Source organism: Oncorhynchus nerka, linkage group LG15 (genome assembly GCF_034236695.1).
Source record: "Oncorhynchus nerka isolate Pitt River linkage group LG15, Oner_Uvic_2.0, whole genome shotgun sequence".
Taxonomy (NCBI): Eukaryota; Metazoa; Chordata; class Actinopteri; order Salmoniformes; family Salmonidae; genus Oncorhynchus; species Oncorhynchus nerka.
In genome coordinates, this window is record NC_088410.1 from 13,024,158 (window position 1) to 13,039,714 (window position 15,557).

General features: G+C 42.7%; 1 protein-coding gene across 1 annotated transcript; it reads right to left on the reverse strand.

Annotated features, from left to right (window-relative positions):
• Positions 1-2,556: 2,556 nt before the first annotated feature.
• LOC135560328 (uncharacterized) lies at positions 2,557-4,847 on the reverse strand. Its single transcript, XM_065002196.1, has 5 exons — positions 4,653-4,847; positions 3,582-3,781; positions 3,431-3,489; positions 3,096-3,310; positions 2,557-2,891 (listed from the first exon to the last, which is right to left on the reverse strand). The coding sequence occupies exons 1-5, from the start codon at positions 4,825-4,827 to the stop codon at positions 2,557-2,559; spliced, it is 984 nt and encodes a 327-aa protein (XP_064858268.1). The 5' UTR covers positions 4,828-4,847.
• Positions 4,848-15,557: the final 10,710 nt, after the last annotated feature.

The following is a 15,557-nucleotide window of genomic DNA, read 5'->3' on the forward strand; positions in this document are numbered from 1 at the left end:
AAATGAATTATTTAGTCTTTAATCTATGGATTTCACTTTTGGGCAGGGGCGCAGCCATGGGTGGGCATAGGCCCACCCACTTAGGAGCCATGTCCAGCCAATCAAAATGAGTTTTTCCTCCACAAAAAGGACTGATTACAGACAAAAATGCTCATCAGTTTCCTCAGCTGTCCAGGTGGCTGGTCTCAGATGATGAAACCGGATGTGGAGGCCCTGGGCTGGCATGGTTACACTTTGTAGGAGGTTGTGAGGCCGGTTGGACATACTGCCAAATTCTCTAAAACGACGTTGGAGTTAGCTTATGGCTGAGAAACAATCATAAAATGCTCTGGTGGACATCCCTGCAGGCAGCATGCCAATTGCACCCACCCACAAAACTTGAGACATCTGTAGTGTTGTGCATCAAAACGGCACATTTTAGAGTGGCCTTTTGTCCCCAGCACAAGGTGCACCTGTGTAATGATCATCCTGTTTTAATCAACTTCTTGATAAGCCACATCTGTCACGTGGATGGATTATCCTATCAAACAAGACATGCTCACTAACTGGGAAGTAAGCAACTTTGTGCATAGAATTTGAGAGAAATAAGCTTTCTGTGCTTATGACATTTTTGGGGGTTCTTGTTTCGTTTACATTTTTGTTCAGTATAGAATTGCAATACATATCGTATCGGCACTGAAGTATTGTATTGTGAGGTCCCTGGAAATTCCCAGCTCTACTAAATCACAGATTGCTCCTTTAAGATACTTTTCATTAAATGTTTATTTGGAAGCCGCTGATTTGATTATCTCAAGTCTAGTTAATCTTCACGGACAGATGGACGGACAACAGCAGTAGGAGCTGCAGGCCCATGAGGCTGGACCTGGGCGGGGCCTGCTGGTACTGGTGCCACAGGCCCATGAGGCTGGACCTGGGCGGGGCCTGCTGGCTGAGGTGCAGGCTGATGCAGAGTTGGAACTGCCTGAAGCTGGATAGGAACTGCAGGCCCATGAGGCTGGGCAGAAGCTGCTGGTACTGGTGCCACAGGCCCGTGAGGTTGGACCTGGACAGGAGCTGCAGGTGTAACACATAACACATTTTACAACACAGAACCATTAGAAGAATTTTTGTTTTTTTTCAAATGGGATTTCCTCATATTATCATTGTTTGTGATGAGGTGGCCATCAGGGAGGAGACTAATAGAACTAGAAATCCTGATGAGAACATTTCATCATAATTCAATAACAGCAACACCTGTAGTTCTACTTCTATTCCTAATGCTACTTCTACCTACACCACATGTCAGAGTTCATTTGAGTTTAGCTCAACATTTCTGTTACCTGGAAGCCAGACACGTCTCTCCCATTGATTTTCAGTGCTGCCATTTTCTTTCAGAAGGAGATCAAACTCTTTAACAACAGTCAGCAAGAACAACTGAAATGTGGGGAAGTAGTTTTCATAGGACTGGAAATCCAGAAATTCTGCTGTCTGGAACAGAAAAAGCCAGAGTCAGAATCTACGATTTAAATGAAGTGTGAAGATACTGAGGTCACAGAGAAAAATCTAAAGTTGTAATCTCTTTATGACTTATAGATATGAATTACTGTTGGGCTGATCCTATATCCATCTGTAATATCTGTGGAGAGAATGTATGCTTTCTTCGGGGTTAGATTACAGTGAGGATTTGTTTCAACAAAGGTTTCTTTGTCTCCATTCCTCCTCTTCCTCTCCTCCTGCACCTTGAGAATCAACAATGGACAGAAATGTTGCTTCAATCAAATACACATGTGGTACAAACTCAAGCCCTTTGTCAGAATTATTAATACTTGATTCTGGTTTGGTGTCAACAAGTATAAGAACATGTGTTCTTGTGGCACAGAGAGAATGTTATTATTCTATGTTGTTTGACACTGCCAGCCTGATAGAATTCCAGACAGATAGAAGTGGGATTTGAAATCTTAGTTATGCTTACCTCCCTGATCACAACATTTCTGGGAAGCAACAACACATTCAGGATGGACCGCTCTTCAGAGAGAAACGGTTGGTAGAACAACAACACAAGCCCCTGGATAGGAGAGATGGGAGCATCATCATCTGTGACATCACCATAAGCAGAGGATCCAGTGATGTTTATTATGACATGTGTGTCTGTTGTCTCATGGGGGGGAGAAACTCCACGTTGTCATCAGTCACATGGGCTACAGACAGGAAGTCACATCCACCATCTAGGAAAGAAACAGAAACTCAAATTGGATTTCCTCAATTCCTCGCATCCTCTCCTCACCTCCTTCTGAAAAAGGTCAAAGGTAATTGAAGTAATGTGGAAACAAATGCGCTTGTATGAAATGAAACTCCTTCTCCACTATCGAGTCACACAAATTAAATTTACAAGGGTGGAATCCCAAATGACATGTAGTTAGTTGTGCTGGATGTTTCATAGATAATATGCTACTTCTCCATTTGTTTTCAAAGGTACGCATTTTCTCTTATAAGAAAACAGCTGTTTCAAAGGGCTGATTTCGTAACTCTTCCGCGGGAGGATAGACCTGAGCATCCTCTTCTACAGGAGGATAGGCCTTAGCATCCTCTTCTGCAGGAGGATAGGCCTGAGCATCCTCTTCTGCAGGAGGATAGGCCTGAGCATCCTCTTCTGCAGGAGGATAGATCCTCTTCTGCAGGAGGATAGGCCTGAGCATCCTCTTCTGCAGGAGGATAGGCCTGAGCATCCTCTTCTGCAGGAGGATAGGCCTGAGCATCCTCTTCTGCAGGAGGATAGGCCTGAGCATCCTCTTCTGCAGGAGGATAGGCCTGAGCATCCTCTTCTGCAGGAGGATAGGCCTGAGCATCCTCTTCTGCAGGAGGATAGGCCTGAGCATCCTCTTCTGCAGGAGGATAGGCCTGAGCATCCTCTTCTGCAGGAGGCAATCGGCATTTTATTATTAGTAATTATTACTACTCTTTCTAGGCAGACTTTTGTGCAATTGAGAATCTCCCAAAAGAGAACACTGAGCTTTCTCTGATGTACTACAACAGCAATGACAAATGAGGCAATGAACAAATTCATTTACAATCTTGTTCTGGTCAGTTGAACATCTTTCACTCATGAAAATACTCACCAGAATGAATCTGACAGTGTGGGAGGTGTAGTTGACAGACAGACTTCTGAGGACAGTCGATGTTGAACAGGGGTCCTGCAGGCCTCTTTCCATTCTGGGAAAGAAGCCTCATGTCCCAGTGGACTGTCCTATAGAGCACCTCTCCTTCTCCCTCCATCCTGAACACCAGGCCTGTTATACTGCACTGGAACAGACCTGCACTGGGGCACTGGAACCTAGAGGAAACAATGGTGAAGAATGACATTTTAATTACATTCCCTGAATATGACTTGAAAAATGAGGCATTGTCCTTACAAACTATTCATGAGAAAACAAGTAAAATAATACTGAGTTACCTGTATGCTCCCTTGCCCTCATGATCGTAGATTTCTGCTTCAAAGTTGTCAAGAGACCTCTAAAATTGAAAAACAATAGATTTGAAAGAATATGAAGAGAAATGTAATAGAAACATAGTCAACTTGTATTTCTTTCCAGTGAGGGTCTTACCATGGGAGGATCAGTAGTACACAGGCTCTGGTCCACTACTCTACACTCTGTGATGCTTAACTCCTCCATAGCCTCAGCTGAGCTGTCAGACACTCTGACACAGTCCTGGCTCTCTTCTTCCATTGTCCCATTAGTCGATGATGACAAGGTGAAGGCCTGTCCAACAACGGGATCATTGGGTTCCAGGAGGAGAGGAGAATCTGCACAAAAATAGTGTAAACATCAAATGTTGTTAGTTACTGGTTTAAAGTGGTCTTTGTATTACATACAGAGGTAGGATCTTAATCTGAGCCATGTTTGCTTCAGCAAGAAAATAATCCTGCAGCAACAGGAAATGTGAACTATTTTTCATTTAACTAGGCAAATAAGTTAAGAACAAATTCCTATTTACAATGACGCCCTACCCCAACCAAACCCGGACGACGCTGGGCCAATTGTACGCAGCCCTATTGGACTCCAATTACAGCCGGTTGTGATACAGCCTGGAAATCGAACCAGGGACTGTAGTGACGCCTCTTGCACTGAGATGCAGTGCCTTAGACCGCTGCACCCCTTGGTAGCACATTGTGTATTATAATTAACCTTGGGTTCTAGGAGGATTATGGGCCATGTCTAAAGTCAATGAGCAAGGAACATATAGTAAATCACATATAGATCATATATAGTAGATATTCTCTGCAAACACTGCAATCTACTGTGTGTGTGTAAATTAGATAGAGAGACCAGTAAAGATTGTAGTATTTCCTACGAAAATGAATTTATATTTTTTTTTATTGGACCTTTATTTAACTATGCAAGTCAGTTAAATACACATTCTTATTTACAACGACGGCCTAGGAACAGCGGGTTATCTGCCTTGTTCAGGGGCAGAACCACAGATTTTTACCTTTTCAGGTCGGGGATTCGATATAGCAACCTTCCGGTTACTGGTTCAACGTTCTACTGTGGAACGTTCCAACAGGAATCTGTTCCAAAAACTTCATAAAGTTCAAGGTTGCCAACGAACAACATATACAAAGTGGTTTGATCAATTAATCTAGCTAACTAGCTGCGGAATAGGTATCACCTCACCGCGTAGTTTGTCCACAGCACAATCGATACGACTGAGTCTCGTGTTGTTCTCCTCTTTGTTCGTGTCGTATTTCCGGGATTGACGTTGTGTTGTTGGCGAGGTTTTCTTCTTCTTCATGGCGGTCCGCAAACAAACGTTTAAAGTGCCGCCAACTCCTGTCCTGGAATCAATCATGATTTGACTAATTCTGTACTACCACGAATATACAATTCAAAACCAAATAAATCCTTAACTTCTACCACAACCTCCCCCCACTCCCCAACCCTAATAAGCTTTATCTTTAAAACTCCTGCTTTAGGATTGTTCAGCATGTCAACAACCGTTTGTTACCACCAATATATATTTTTCCATCTTCACAATAACCTTCAACCTGTCATTTCTGCTTTCCACATCCAGAGTCGTATTGATAAAAACTATGAAGCCAACTTTATTCATTATGGGGCGGCAGGGTAGCCTAGTGGTTAGAGTGGTGGACTAGTTCAATCCCCCCGAGCTGGCAAGTCTGTCGTTCTACCCCTGAACAGGCAGTTAACCCACTGTTCCTAGACCAGTTAACCCACTGTTCCTAGGCCGTCATTGAAAATAAGAATTTGTTCTTAACTGACTTGCCTAGTTAAATAACGGTAAATAATAATTTTAATCAAAGTGTCCACAATATTTCTGAACAGACCTCCAAACCAAGCCAGGACCAGCAGAAACACAAGACCCGACAGACAGTAGGTCCACTTACTACAGATACATCCATGTCAGCTCCATCAGTCTGACAGTAGGTCTACTTACTACAGGTACATCCATGTCAGCTCCATCAGTCTGGCAGTAGGTCTACTTACTACATATACATCCATGTCAGCTCCATCAGTCTGACAGTAGGTCTACTTACTACAGATACATCCATGTCAGCTCCATCAGTCTGACAGTAGGTCTACTTACTACAGATACATCCATGTCAGCTCCATCAGTCTGACAGTAGGTCTACTTACCACAGATACATCCATGTCAGCTCCATCAGTCTGACAGTAGGTCCACTTACTACAGGAACATCCATCTCAGCTCCATCAGTCTGACAGTAGGTCTACTTACCACAGATACATCCATCTCAGCTCCATCAGTCTGACAGTAGGTCTACTTACTACAGATACATCCATGTCAGCTCCATCAGTCTGACAGTAGGTCTACTTACTACAGATACATCCATCTCAGCTCCATCAGTCTGACAGTAGGTCTACTTACTACAGATACATCCATGTCAGCTCCATCAGTCTGACAGTAGGTCTACTTACTACAGATACATCCATGTCAGCTCCATCAGTCTGACCCATCTACAGGAACATCCATGTCAGCTCCATCAGTCTGACAGTAGGTCTACTTACTACAGATACATCCATCTCAGCTCCATCAGTCTGACAGTAGGTTCCTTACTACAGATACATCCATGTCAGCTCCATCAGTCTGACAGTAGGTCTAGATACATCCATCTCAGCTCCATCAGTCTGACAGTAGGTCCACTTACTACAGGAACATCCATCTCAGCTCCATCAGTCTGACAGTAGGTTCCCTTACTACAGATACATCCATCTCAGCTCCATCAGTCTGACAGTAGGTTCCCTTACTACAGATACATCCATCTCAGCTCCATCAGTCTGACAGTAGGTCTACTTACCACAGATACATCCATGTCAGCTCCATCAGTCTGACAGTAGGTCTACTTACCACAGATACATCCATCTCAGCTCCATCAGTCTGACAGTAGGTCTACTTACCACAGATACATCCATGTCAGCTCCATCAGTCTGACAGTAGGTCTACCATCCATCTCAGCTCCATCAGTCTGACAGTAGGTCTACTTACCACAGATACATCCATCTCAGCTCCATCAGTCTGACAGTAGGTCTACTTACCACAGATACATCCATGTCAGCTCCATCAGTCTGACAGTAGGTCTACTTACCACAGATACATCCATCTCAGCTCCATCAGTCTGACAGTAGGTCCACTTACTACAGGAACATCCATCTCAGCTCCATCAGTCTGACAGTAGGTTCCCTTACTACAGATACATCCATCTCAGCTCCATCAGTCTGACAGTAGGTCTACTTACTACAGATACATCCATGTCAGCTCCATCAGTCTGACAGTAGGTCTACTTACTACAGATACATCCATGTCAGCTCCATCAGTCTGACAGTAGGTCCACTTACTACAGGAACATCCATGTCAGCTCCATCAGTCTGACAGTAGGTCTACTTACTACAGATACATCCATCTCAGCTCCATCAGTCTGACAGTAGGTTCCCTTACTACAGATACATCCATGTCAGCTCCATCAGTCTGACAGTAGGTCTACTTACCACAGATACATCCATCTCAGCTCCATCAGTCTGACAGTAGGTCCACTTACTACAGGAACATCCATCTCAGCTCCATCAGTCTGACAGTAGGTTCCCTTGCTACAGATACATCCATCTCAGCTCCATCAGTCTGACAGTAGGTTCCCTTACTACAGATACATCCATCTCAGCTCCATCAGTCTGACAGTAGGTCTACTTACCACAGATACATCCATGTCAGCTCCATCAGTCTGACAGTAGGTCTACTTACCACAGTTACATCCATCTCAGCTCCATCAGTCTGACAGTAGGTCTACTTACCACAGATACATCCATGTCAGCTCCATCAGTCTGACAGTAGGTCTACTTACCACAGATACATCCATCTCAGCTCCATCAGTCTGACAGTAGGTCTACTTACCACAGATACATCCATCTCAGCTCCATCAGTCTGACAGTAGGTCTACTTACCACAGATACATCCATGTCAGCTCCATCAGTCTGACAGTAGGTCTACTTACCACAGATACATCCATCTCAGCTCCATCAGTCTGACAGTAGGTCTACTTACCACAGATACATCCATCTCAGCTCCATCAGTCTGACAGTAGGTCTACTTACTACAGATACATCCATGTCAGCTCCATCAGTCTGACAGTAGGTCCACTTACTACAGGAACATCCATGTCAGCTCCATCAGTCTGACAGTAGGTCCACTTACTACAGGAACATCCATGTCAGCTCCATCAGTCTGACAGTAGGTCCACTTACTACAGATACATCCATCTCAGCTCCATCAGTCTGACAGTAGGTCTACTTACTACAGATACATCCATGTCAGCTCCATCAGTCTGACATTAGGTCCACTTACTACAGATACATCCATGTCAGCTCCATCAGTCCTCACTGTAGTTCTACCAATCTGTTTTACAGCCTCTGCATATGATACATCATGACTGATCCTGTATCTCTGAGCCTCTCTATCCTCTCTCTGTACCTGGCATCCACTGTGTTCTCCCCCACAATTACAGCACTTAACCTTCACATTGCTTCCACATCCACCGTCATCATGTTGTTCTCCACACTTGGCACATCTTTTCTTTACACTGAGCAACTACATGTCCCATTCTTTGGTATTTAAAACACTACAGTGCATATGGGACAAATTCTCTAACATTGAAACTAAGGAATCCTATACGTACATTTCCCAGGAAAACCTTCAAAGCCTTTGACATCCATCTCATCCTTGTTCTGACTGGATATTCTGTAGTGGTGACTACCGATTTATTATTACATTCATGGTCCTTTGATTCTCTACAACTCAATCTATTTTTCTGCATTAGTTAGTCAGATAAGGTGTAAGTGAGGCCCTGTGGTCTCATTAAACTCACCAACTCCACTCCAACACATCACTGCTCTTGCTTCCTACCTCGGCCCTCTTTATGCTTTCTTTACTAGACGCTCCACTGCTTTCTGTATCATCTCTCTTCTTCTTCTTTCTTTACTAGACGCTCCACTGTTTTCTGTATCATCTCTCTTCTTCTTCTTTCTTTACTAGACGCTCCACTGCTTTCTGTATCATCTCTCTTCTTCTTCTTTCTTTACTAGACGCTCCACTGCTTTCTGTATCATCTCTCTTCTTCTTCTTTCTTTACTAGACGCTTTCCACTGCTTCCACTGCTTTCTGTATCATCTCTCTTCTTCTTCTTTCTTTACTAGACGCTCCACTGCTTTCTGTATCATCTCTCTTCTTCTTCTTTCTTTACTAGACGCTCCACTGCTTTCTGTATCATCTCTCTTCTTCTATTTTCTTTACTAGACGCTCCACTGCTTTCTGTATCATCTCTCTTCTTCTTCTTTCTTTACTAGACGCTCCACTGCTTTCTGTATCATCTCTCTTCTTCTTTTGTCTTTACTAGACGCTCCACTGCTTTCTGTATCATCTCTCTTCTTCTTCTTTCTTTCTGTATCATCTTTCTTCTTCTTCTTTCTTTACTAGACGCTCCACTGCTTTCTGTATCATCTCTCTTCTTCTTCTTTCTTTACTAGACGCTCCACTGCTTTCTGTATCATCTTTCTTCTTCCTGTCTTTCCACTACAGACCGTTCCTGTCCTTGAACCTCATCCTCCTGCTCCATACCATCGCAACTGACAACTATATTGTTCTCATTCAGCTGTTGCTTCACCAACTTTTTCTCCGTTTCCTCCAATTGGTCCGCACTACTCGCCTCCATTTCCGGCGAAGATTTTTTTCCCCCCAAGGGAAATTAGTTAATGAATTGCCTGGTTGCAGGACAATTCCAATGGAACTGTTAACAGACATTAAACAGGAATTATCGTGAATAACTGCTATCAACCAGTGTCCAAACAAGTTGTTTTTATGCAATGTAATTATAATAGAAAAACAGAACTACAGTTGAACTGCCAAATTACCACACGTAGAGCACTAGGGGTGATGTGTTATAACCTGCTATTACACTTTGGCTATTGACATAACTGACCGTAGGCCTGCTAGGGATTGTGACGTTTTGTTCATATTAGGCATATCTGTAAAATAGGAACGGAATAGCCCATGTCTTCAGACTTTTTTTATTATGTTAGTAGTGGTGCTGGTTCTGTTTTCATTATGTTAGTAGTGGTGCTGGTTCTGTTTTCATTATGTTAGTAGTGGTGCTGGTTCTGTTTTTATTATGTTAGTAGTGGTGCTGGTTCTGTTTTCATTATGTTAGTAGTGGTGCTGGTTCTGTTTTTATTATGTTAGTAGTGGTGCTGGTACTGTTTTCATTGTTAGTAGTGGTGCTGGTACTGTTTTCATTGTTAGTAGTGGTGCTGGTACTGTTTTCATTATGTTAGTAGTGGTGCTGGTTCTGTTTTCATTATGTTAGTAGTGGTGCTGGTTCTGTTTTTATTATGTTAGTAGTGGTGCTGGTTCTGTTTTCATTATGTTAGTAGTGGTGCTGGTTCTGTTTTCATTATGTTAGTAGTGGTGCTGGTTCTGTTTTCATTATGTTAGTAGTGGTGCTGGTTCTGTTTTTATTATGTTAGTAGTGGTGCTGGTACTGTTTTCATTGTTAGTAGTGGTGCTGGTACTGTTTTCATTGTTAGTAGTGGTGCTGGTACTGTTTTCATTATGTTAGTAGTGGTGCTGGTTCTGTTTTCATTATGTTAGTAGTGGTGCTGGTACTGTTTTCATTATGTTAGTAGTGGTGCTGGTTCTGTTTTTATTATGTTAGTAGTGGTGCTGGTTCTTTTTTCATTATGTTAGTAGTGGTGCTGGTTCTGTTTTCATTATGTTAGTAGTGGTGCTGGTTCTGTTTTCATTATGTTAGTAGTGGTGCTGGTTCTGTTTTCATTATGTTAGTAGTGGTGCTGGTTCTGTTTTTATTATGTTAGTAGTGGTGCTGGTTCTGTTTTCATTATGTTAGTAGTGGTGCTGGTACTGTTTTCATTGTTAGTAGTGGTGCTGGTCCTGTGTTTTTGTCCACTGGGTGTCATCAGAGTGTTAATAATGTATTGTTGTCTGCAGCAGAGTGTTAAGACAGGGTTTCCCCAACTCGGTCCTGGGCCCCATCATGGCATTGTAAGCACTAAGCACCATGCTCTACCAGCTGAGCTAGAGGACTCCTCTAGGTCCTACCAGTTTTAGTTCATGGAGTTGAGCTTTGATGGCCAATCTGACGTTCAAACTACAACCACAAAGCAGTTACCCCACCTCTGTTTTGTTAAACAGGGTGGAGAACTGTAAACACTCACATTCATAAACAGAGAGATGGATGCAACGACTAACCATCCATGAGTTCAACGTCGTATGTGTTGGAGGCTTTATGGTGTTTGTTTACAATTACATTGTTTTGAAACGATGTGGTAAAATCCGCTTATCTTTTGGGTTACGATGGGGTGTGACAGTTGAACTATGATCATGAAGCATTTTTCAGTAATATTCTTCTTTTAAAAACCTATGCGGTACTCCCATTTGGGTCCAGCGACTGTCAAGCCAAAACCGTTATGCTAAGAGTTCCCGACCACCTTGACGAGGTCGCTAGTGGTCGGGTTAAGGTTGCTAAAATTGGCCTTACCGAGGTTTCTTTAAAACATGACAACGTTCAGTTTGAAGATGCTAAAAGGTATTGGTGTCTGAAAACGATTCAAATGAAATGTTATTTGTCCCATGCTTGGTAAACAACAAGTATAGACTAACAGGGAAATGCTAACTAACGGCTCCTCCCAACAATGCAGAGAAATAAACTAGAAACAGTCATAACAGGTAATTACAGTGTATTCAGAAAGTATTCAGACCCCTTGACTTTTTCCACATTTTGTTACGTTACAGCCTTATTCTAAAATGGATTAAATACTTTTCCTCCTCATCAATCTACACACAATATCTATAATGACAAAGCATAACAGGTTTTTGGAAATGTTTGCAAATGTATAAAAAATAAAACCCCAAAATGCCTTATTTACATGAGTATTCTGAGCCTTTGCTATGGCAGGAATTGTCCGTAGAGCTCCGAGACAGGATTGTGTAAAAGCACAGATCTGGGGAAGGGAACCGAAACATAACTACAGTGCACTGTAGCAGTTCTATTCTCTATTCACTTCTCCAAACTGTTGGTTTAAGAGCTGTTGTTTTTCCATTTTAGGATCTTTGCAATTCATTTACTCCAGACATCTTGGATCATGGGAACTTACCGGTAACATATATTTATTGGAGATTGGAAATATTACTACATTATATTGATCATACTGTTTCCTCTAGGTTCCAGTGCCCCAGTGCAGGTCTGTTCCAGTGCAGTATAACAGGCCTGGTGTTTAGGATGGAGGGAGAAGGAGAGGTGCTCTATAGGACAGTCCACTGGGACAGGAGGCTTCTATCCCAGAGAAGCAAGAGACCTGCAGGACCCCTGTTCATGTTTACATGCCTTAAGGGGTCTGTCAGTCAACTACACCTTCCACACTGTGAGATGCATTCTGGAAAGTATTCATATCAAGAAACATTCAGGAGTGAAAGAGTCATTTCAATTTCAAAACCGCTCTAAAAAAGATTACTCTTCAAATATGCTACATTGTCTTCATTTTCATTTCAATTGTAGTTCAGTGTATTCTGAAAGTATTCAGACCCCTTGACTTTTTAGTTACAGTCTTATTCTAAAAATTATTAAATTGATTTTTTCCCTCATCAATCTAAACACAGTAAGCCATAATGACAAAGCAAAAATAGGTTTTTAGAATATTTTGCAACTGTATTAAAAACAAACAAGTGAAATAACACATTTACATATGTTTTCAGACCCTTTAGTCAGTGCTTTGTTGACAGACCTTTGGCAGCGATTACAGCCTTGAGTTTTCTTAGGTATGACACTACAAGCTTGGCACACCTGCATTTACGGAGCTTCTCCCATTCTTCTCTGCAGATCCTCTCAAGTTCTGTCAGGTTGGATGGGGAGAGTCGCTGCACAGCTACTTTCAGGTCTCTCCAGAGATGTTCGATCGGGTTCAAGTTGGACCACTGAAGGACATTCAGAGACTGAAGCCACTCCTGTGTTATCTTAGCTGTGTGCTTAGGGTCATTGTCCTGTTGGAAGGTGAACTTTCGCCCCGGTCTGACGTCCTGAGTGCCTCTGGAGCAGGTTTTCATCAAGGATCTCTCAGTACTTTGCTCCATTCATCTTTCCCTCGATCCTGATAGTCTCCCAGTCCCTGCCGCTGAAAAACATCCCCACATCATGATTCTGCCACCACAATGTTTCACTGTAGGGATGGTGCCAGGTTTCCTCCAGACGTGACGCTTGGCATTCAGGCCAAAGAGTTCAATCTTGGTTTCATCCGACCAGGGAATCTTCTTTCTCATGGTCCTTTCGGAGCCTTTTGGCAAACTCCAAGCAGGCTGTCAGGTGCCTTTTACTGAGGTGTGGCTTCCGTCTGGCCACTCTACCATAAAGGCCTGTGCTGCAGAGATGTTTGTCCTTCTGGAAACTCCGGAGCTCTTTCAGAGTGACCATCGGGTTCTTGGTCACATCCCTGACCATGGTCCTTCTCCCCTGATTGCTCAGTTTGGCCAGGCGTGTCACAGGAAACTAGGTGAGTGAGGGAAGAATCAGAAGCAGAGAGCATAGAGTTCCAAGAAGTGCACTTTAATGACGCACCGAACACAATGCCCACAACACAGGGCGCGGAAAATGTGGACCAAGCCAACACACAGGGTACCAGGTCCGGAGCACAAACACCAAAATCATACACACGTAACATAAGAATAATCCAGCACAAAACAAGGGCGGGTAGCCTAGCTATACATAAGGAAGCCCATCAAGTAAACACAAAAGACACAGGTCTAACTAATAAGACAAAACAAGGGCGGGTAGCCTAGCTATAAATAAGGAAGCCCATCAAGTAAACACAAAAGACACAGGTGCAACTAATAAGACAAAACAAGGGCGGGTAGCCTAGCTATGAATAAGGAAGTCCATCAAGTAAACACAAAAGACACAGGTGCAACTAATAAGACAAAACAAGGGCGGGTAGCCTAGCTATGAATAAGGAAGCCCATCAAGTAAACACAAAAGACACAGGTGCAACTAATAAGACAAAACAAGGGCGGGTAGCCTAGCTATAAATAAGGAAGCCCATCAAGTAAACACAAAAGACACAGGTGCAACTAATAAGACAAAACAAGGGCGGGTAGCCTAGCTATAAATAAGGAAGCACATCAAGTAAACACAAAAGACACAGGTGCAACTAATAAGACAAAACAAGGGCGGGTAGCCTAGCTATGAATAAGGAAGCCCATCAAGTAAACACAAAAGACACAGGTGCAACTAATAAGACAAAACAAGGGCGGGTAGCCTAGCTATAAATAAGGAAGCCCATCAAGTAAACACAAAAGACACAGGTGCAACTAATAAGACAAAACAAGGGCGGGTAGCCTAGCTATAAATAAGGAAGCACATCAAGTAAACACAAAAGACACAGGTGCAACTAATAAGACAAAACAAGGGCGGGTAGCCTAGCTATAAATAAGGAAGCCCATCAAGTAAACACAAAAGACACAGGTGCAACTAATAAGACAAAACAAGGGCGGGTAGCCTAGCTATGAATAAGGAAGCCCATCAAGTAAACACAAAAGACACAGGTGCAACTAATAAGACAAAACAAGGGTGGGTAGCCTAGCTATAAATAAGGAAGCCCATCAAGTAAACACAAAAGACACAGGTGCAACTAATAAGACAAAACAAGGGTGGGTAGCCTAGCTATAAATAAGGAAGCACATCAAGTAAACACAAAAGACACAGGTGCAACTAATAAGACAAAACAAGGGTGGGTAGCCTAGCTATGAATAAGGAAGCCCATCAAGTAAACACAAAAGACACAGGTGCAACTAATAAGACAAAACAAGGGCGGGTAGCCTAGCTATAAATAAGGAAGCCCATCAAGTAAACACAAAAGACACCGGTGCAACTAATAAGACAAAACAAGGGCGGGTAGCCTAGCTATAAATAAGGAAGCACATCAAGTAAACACAAAAGACACAGGTGCAACTAATAAGACAAAACAAGCAAAAAACGAAAAAGGCTAGTAGGCCGGTGACGACGACCGCCGAGCACCGCCCGAACAGGCAGGGGGCCAACTTCGGCGGAAGTCGTGACAAGGCAGCTCGAGGAAGAGTCTTGGTGGTTCTAACCTTCCATTTAAGAATGATGGAAGCCACTGTGTTTTTGGGGGACCTTCTATGCTGCAGAAGTGTTTTGGTACCCTTCCCCAGATCTGTGCCTCGACATAATCCTGTCTCTGCCCTCTACGGACAATTCCTTCAACCTCATGGCTTGGTTTTCGCTGATATTCACTGTCAACATTCGGACCTTATATAGACAGGTGTGTGCCTTTCCAATAATGTCCAATCAATTTCATTTAGAATAGGTGGACTCCAATCAAGTTGTAGAAACATCTCAAGGATTATCAATGGAAACAGGATGCACCTGAGCAAAATGTTGAGTCTCATAGCAAAGGGTCTAAAACCTGTTTTGCTTTGTCATTATGGGGTATTATTTGTAGATTGATGAGGAAAAATTGTTATTATATCAATTTTAGAATAAGGCTGTAACGTAACAAAATGTTGATAAAGTCAAGGGTTCTGAACAGTTTCTGAATGTACCGTATAGAACTAGAAAACCAGTTTACAACTATGAAATGGCGTCACTAAGCCAAATGTTATATTGTATATCTGAGAAATCTCTAAATGTTCTCTTTCTTTCCCAGGTGGTGGATGTGACTTCCTGTCTGTAGCCCATGTGACTGATGACTGAGTTTATCCCTCTTGAGACAACAGACACACGTCATAATATACATCACTGGATTCTGTCTCGGTAGGTTCCTTGTTTCTTATCAATCATTGGCTTAGTGTCTGACTGCTGATTTCACCAATATCTTCTTTAAGTAAACCAATCACACCTTTATTAATGCAACTGCAGACAGAAGTTAACAATGGAAACACAGGTTGTATGCAGCCCACCTAAGGGCCCAGCTGATTATATACATGTGATCACTCCCTAGTGGTGTGATCACCTACGTCAATGTATGTGT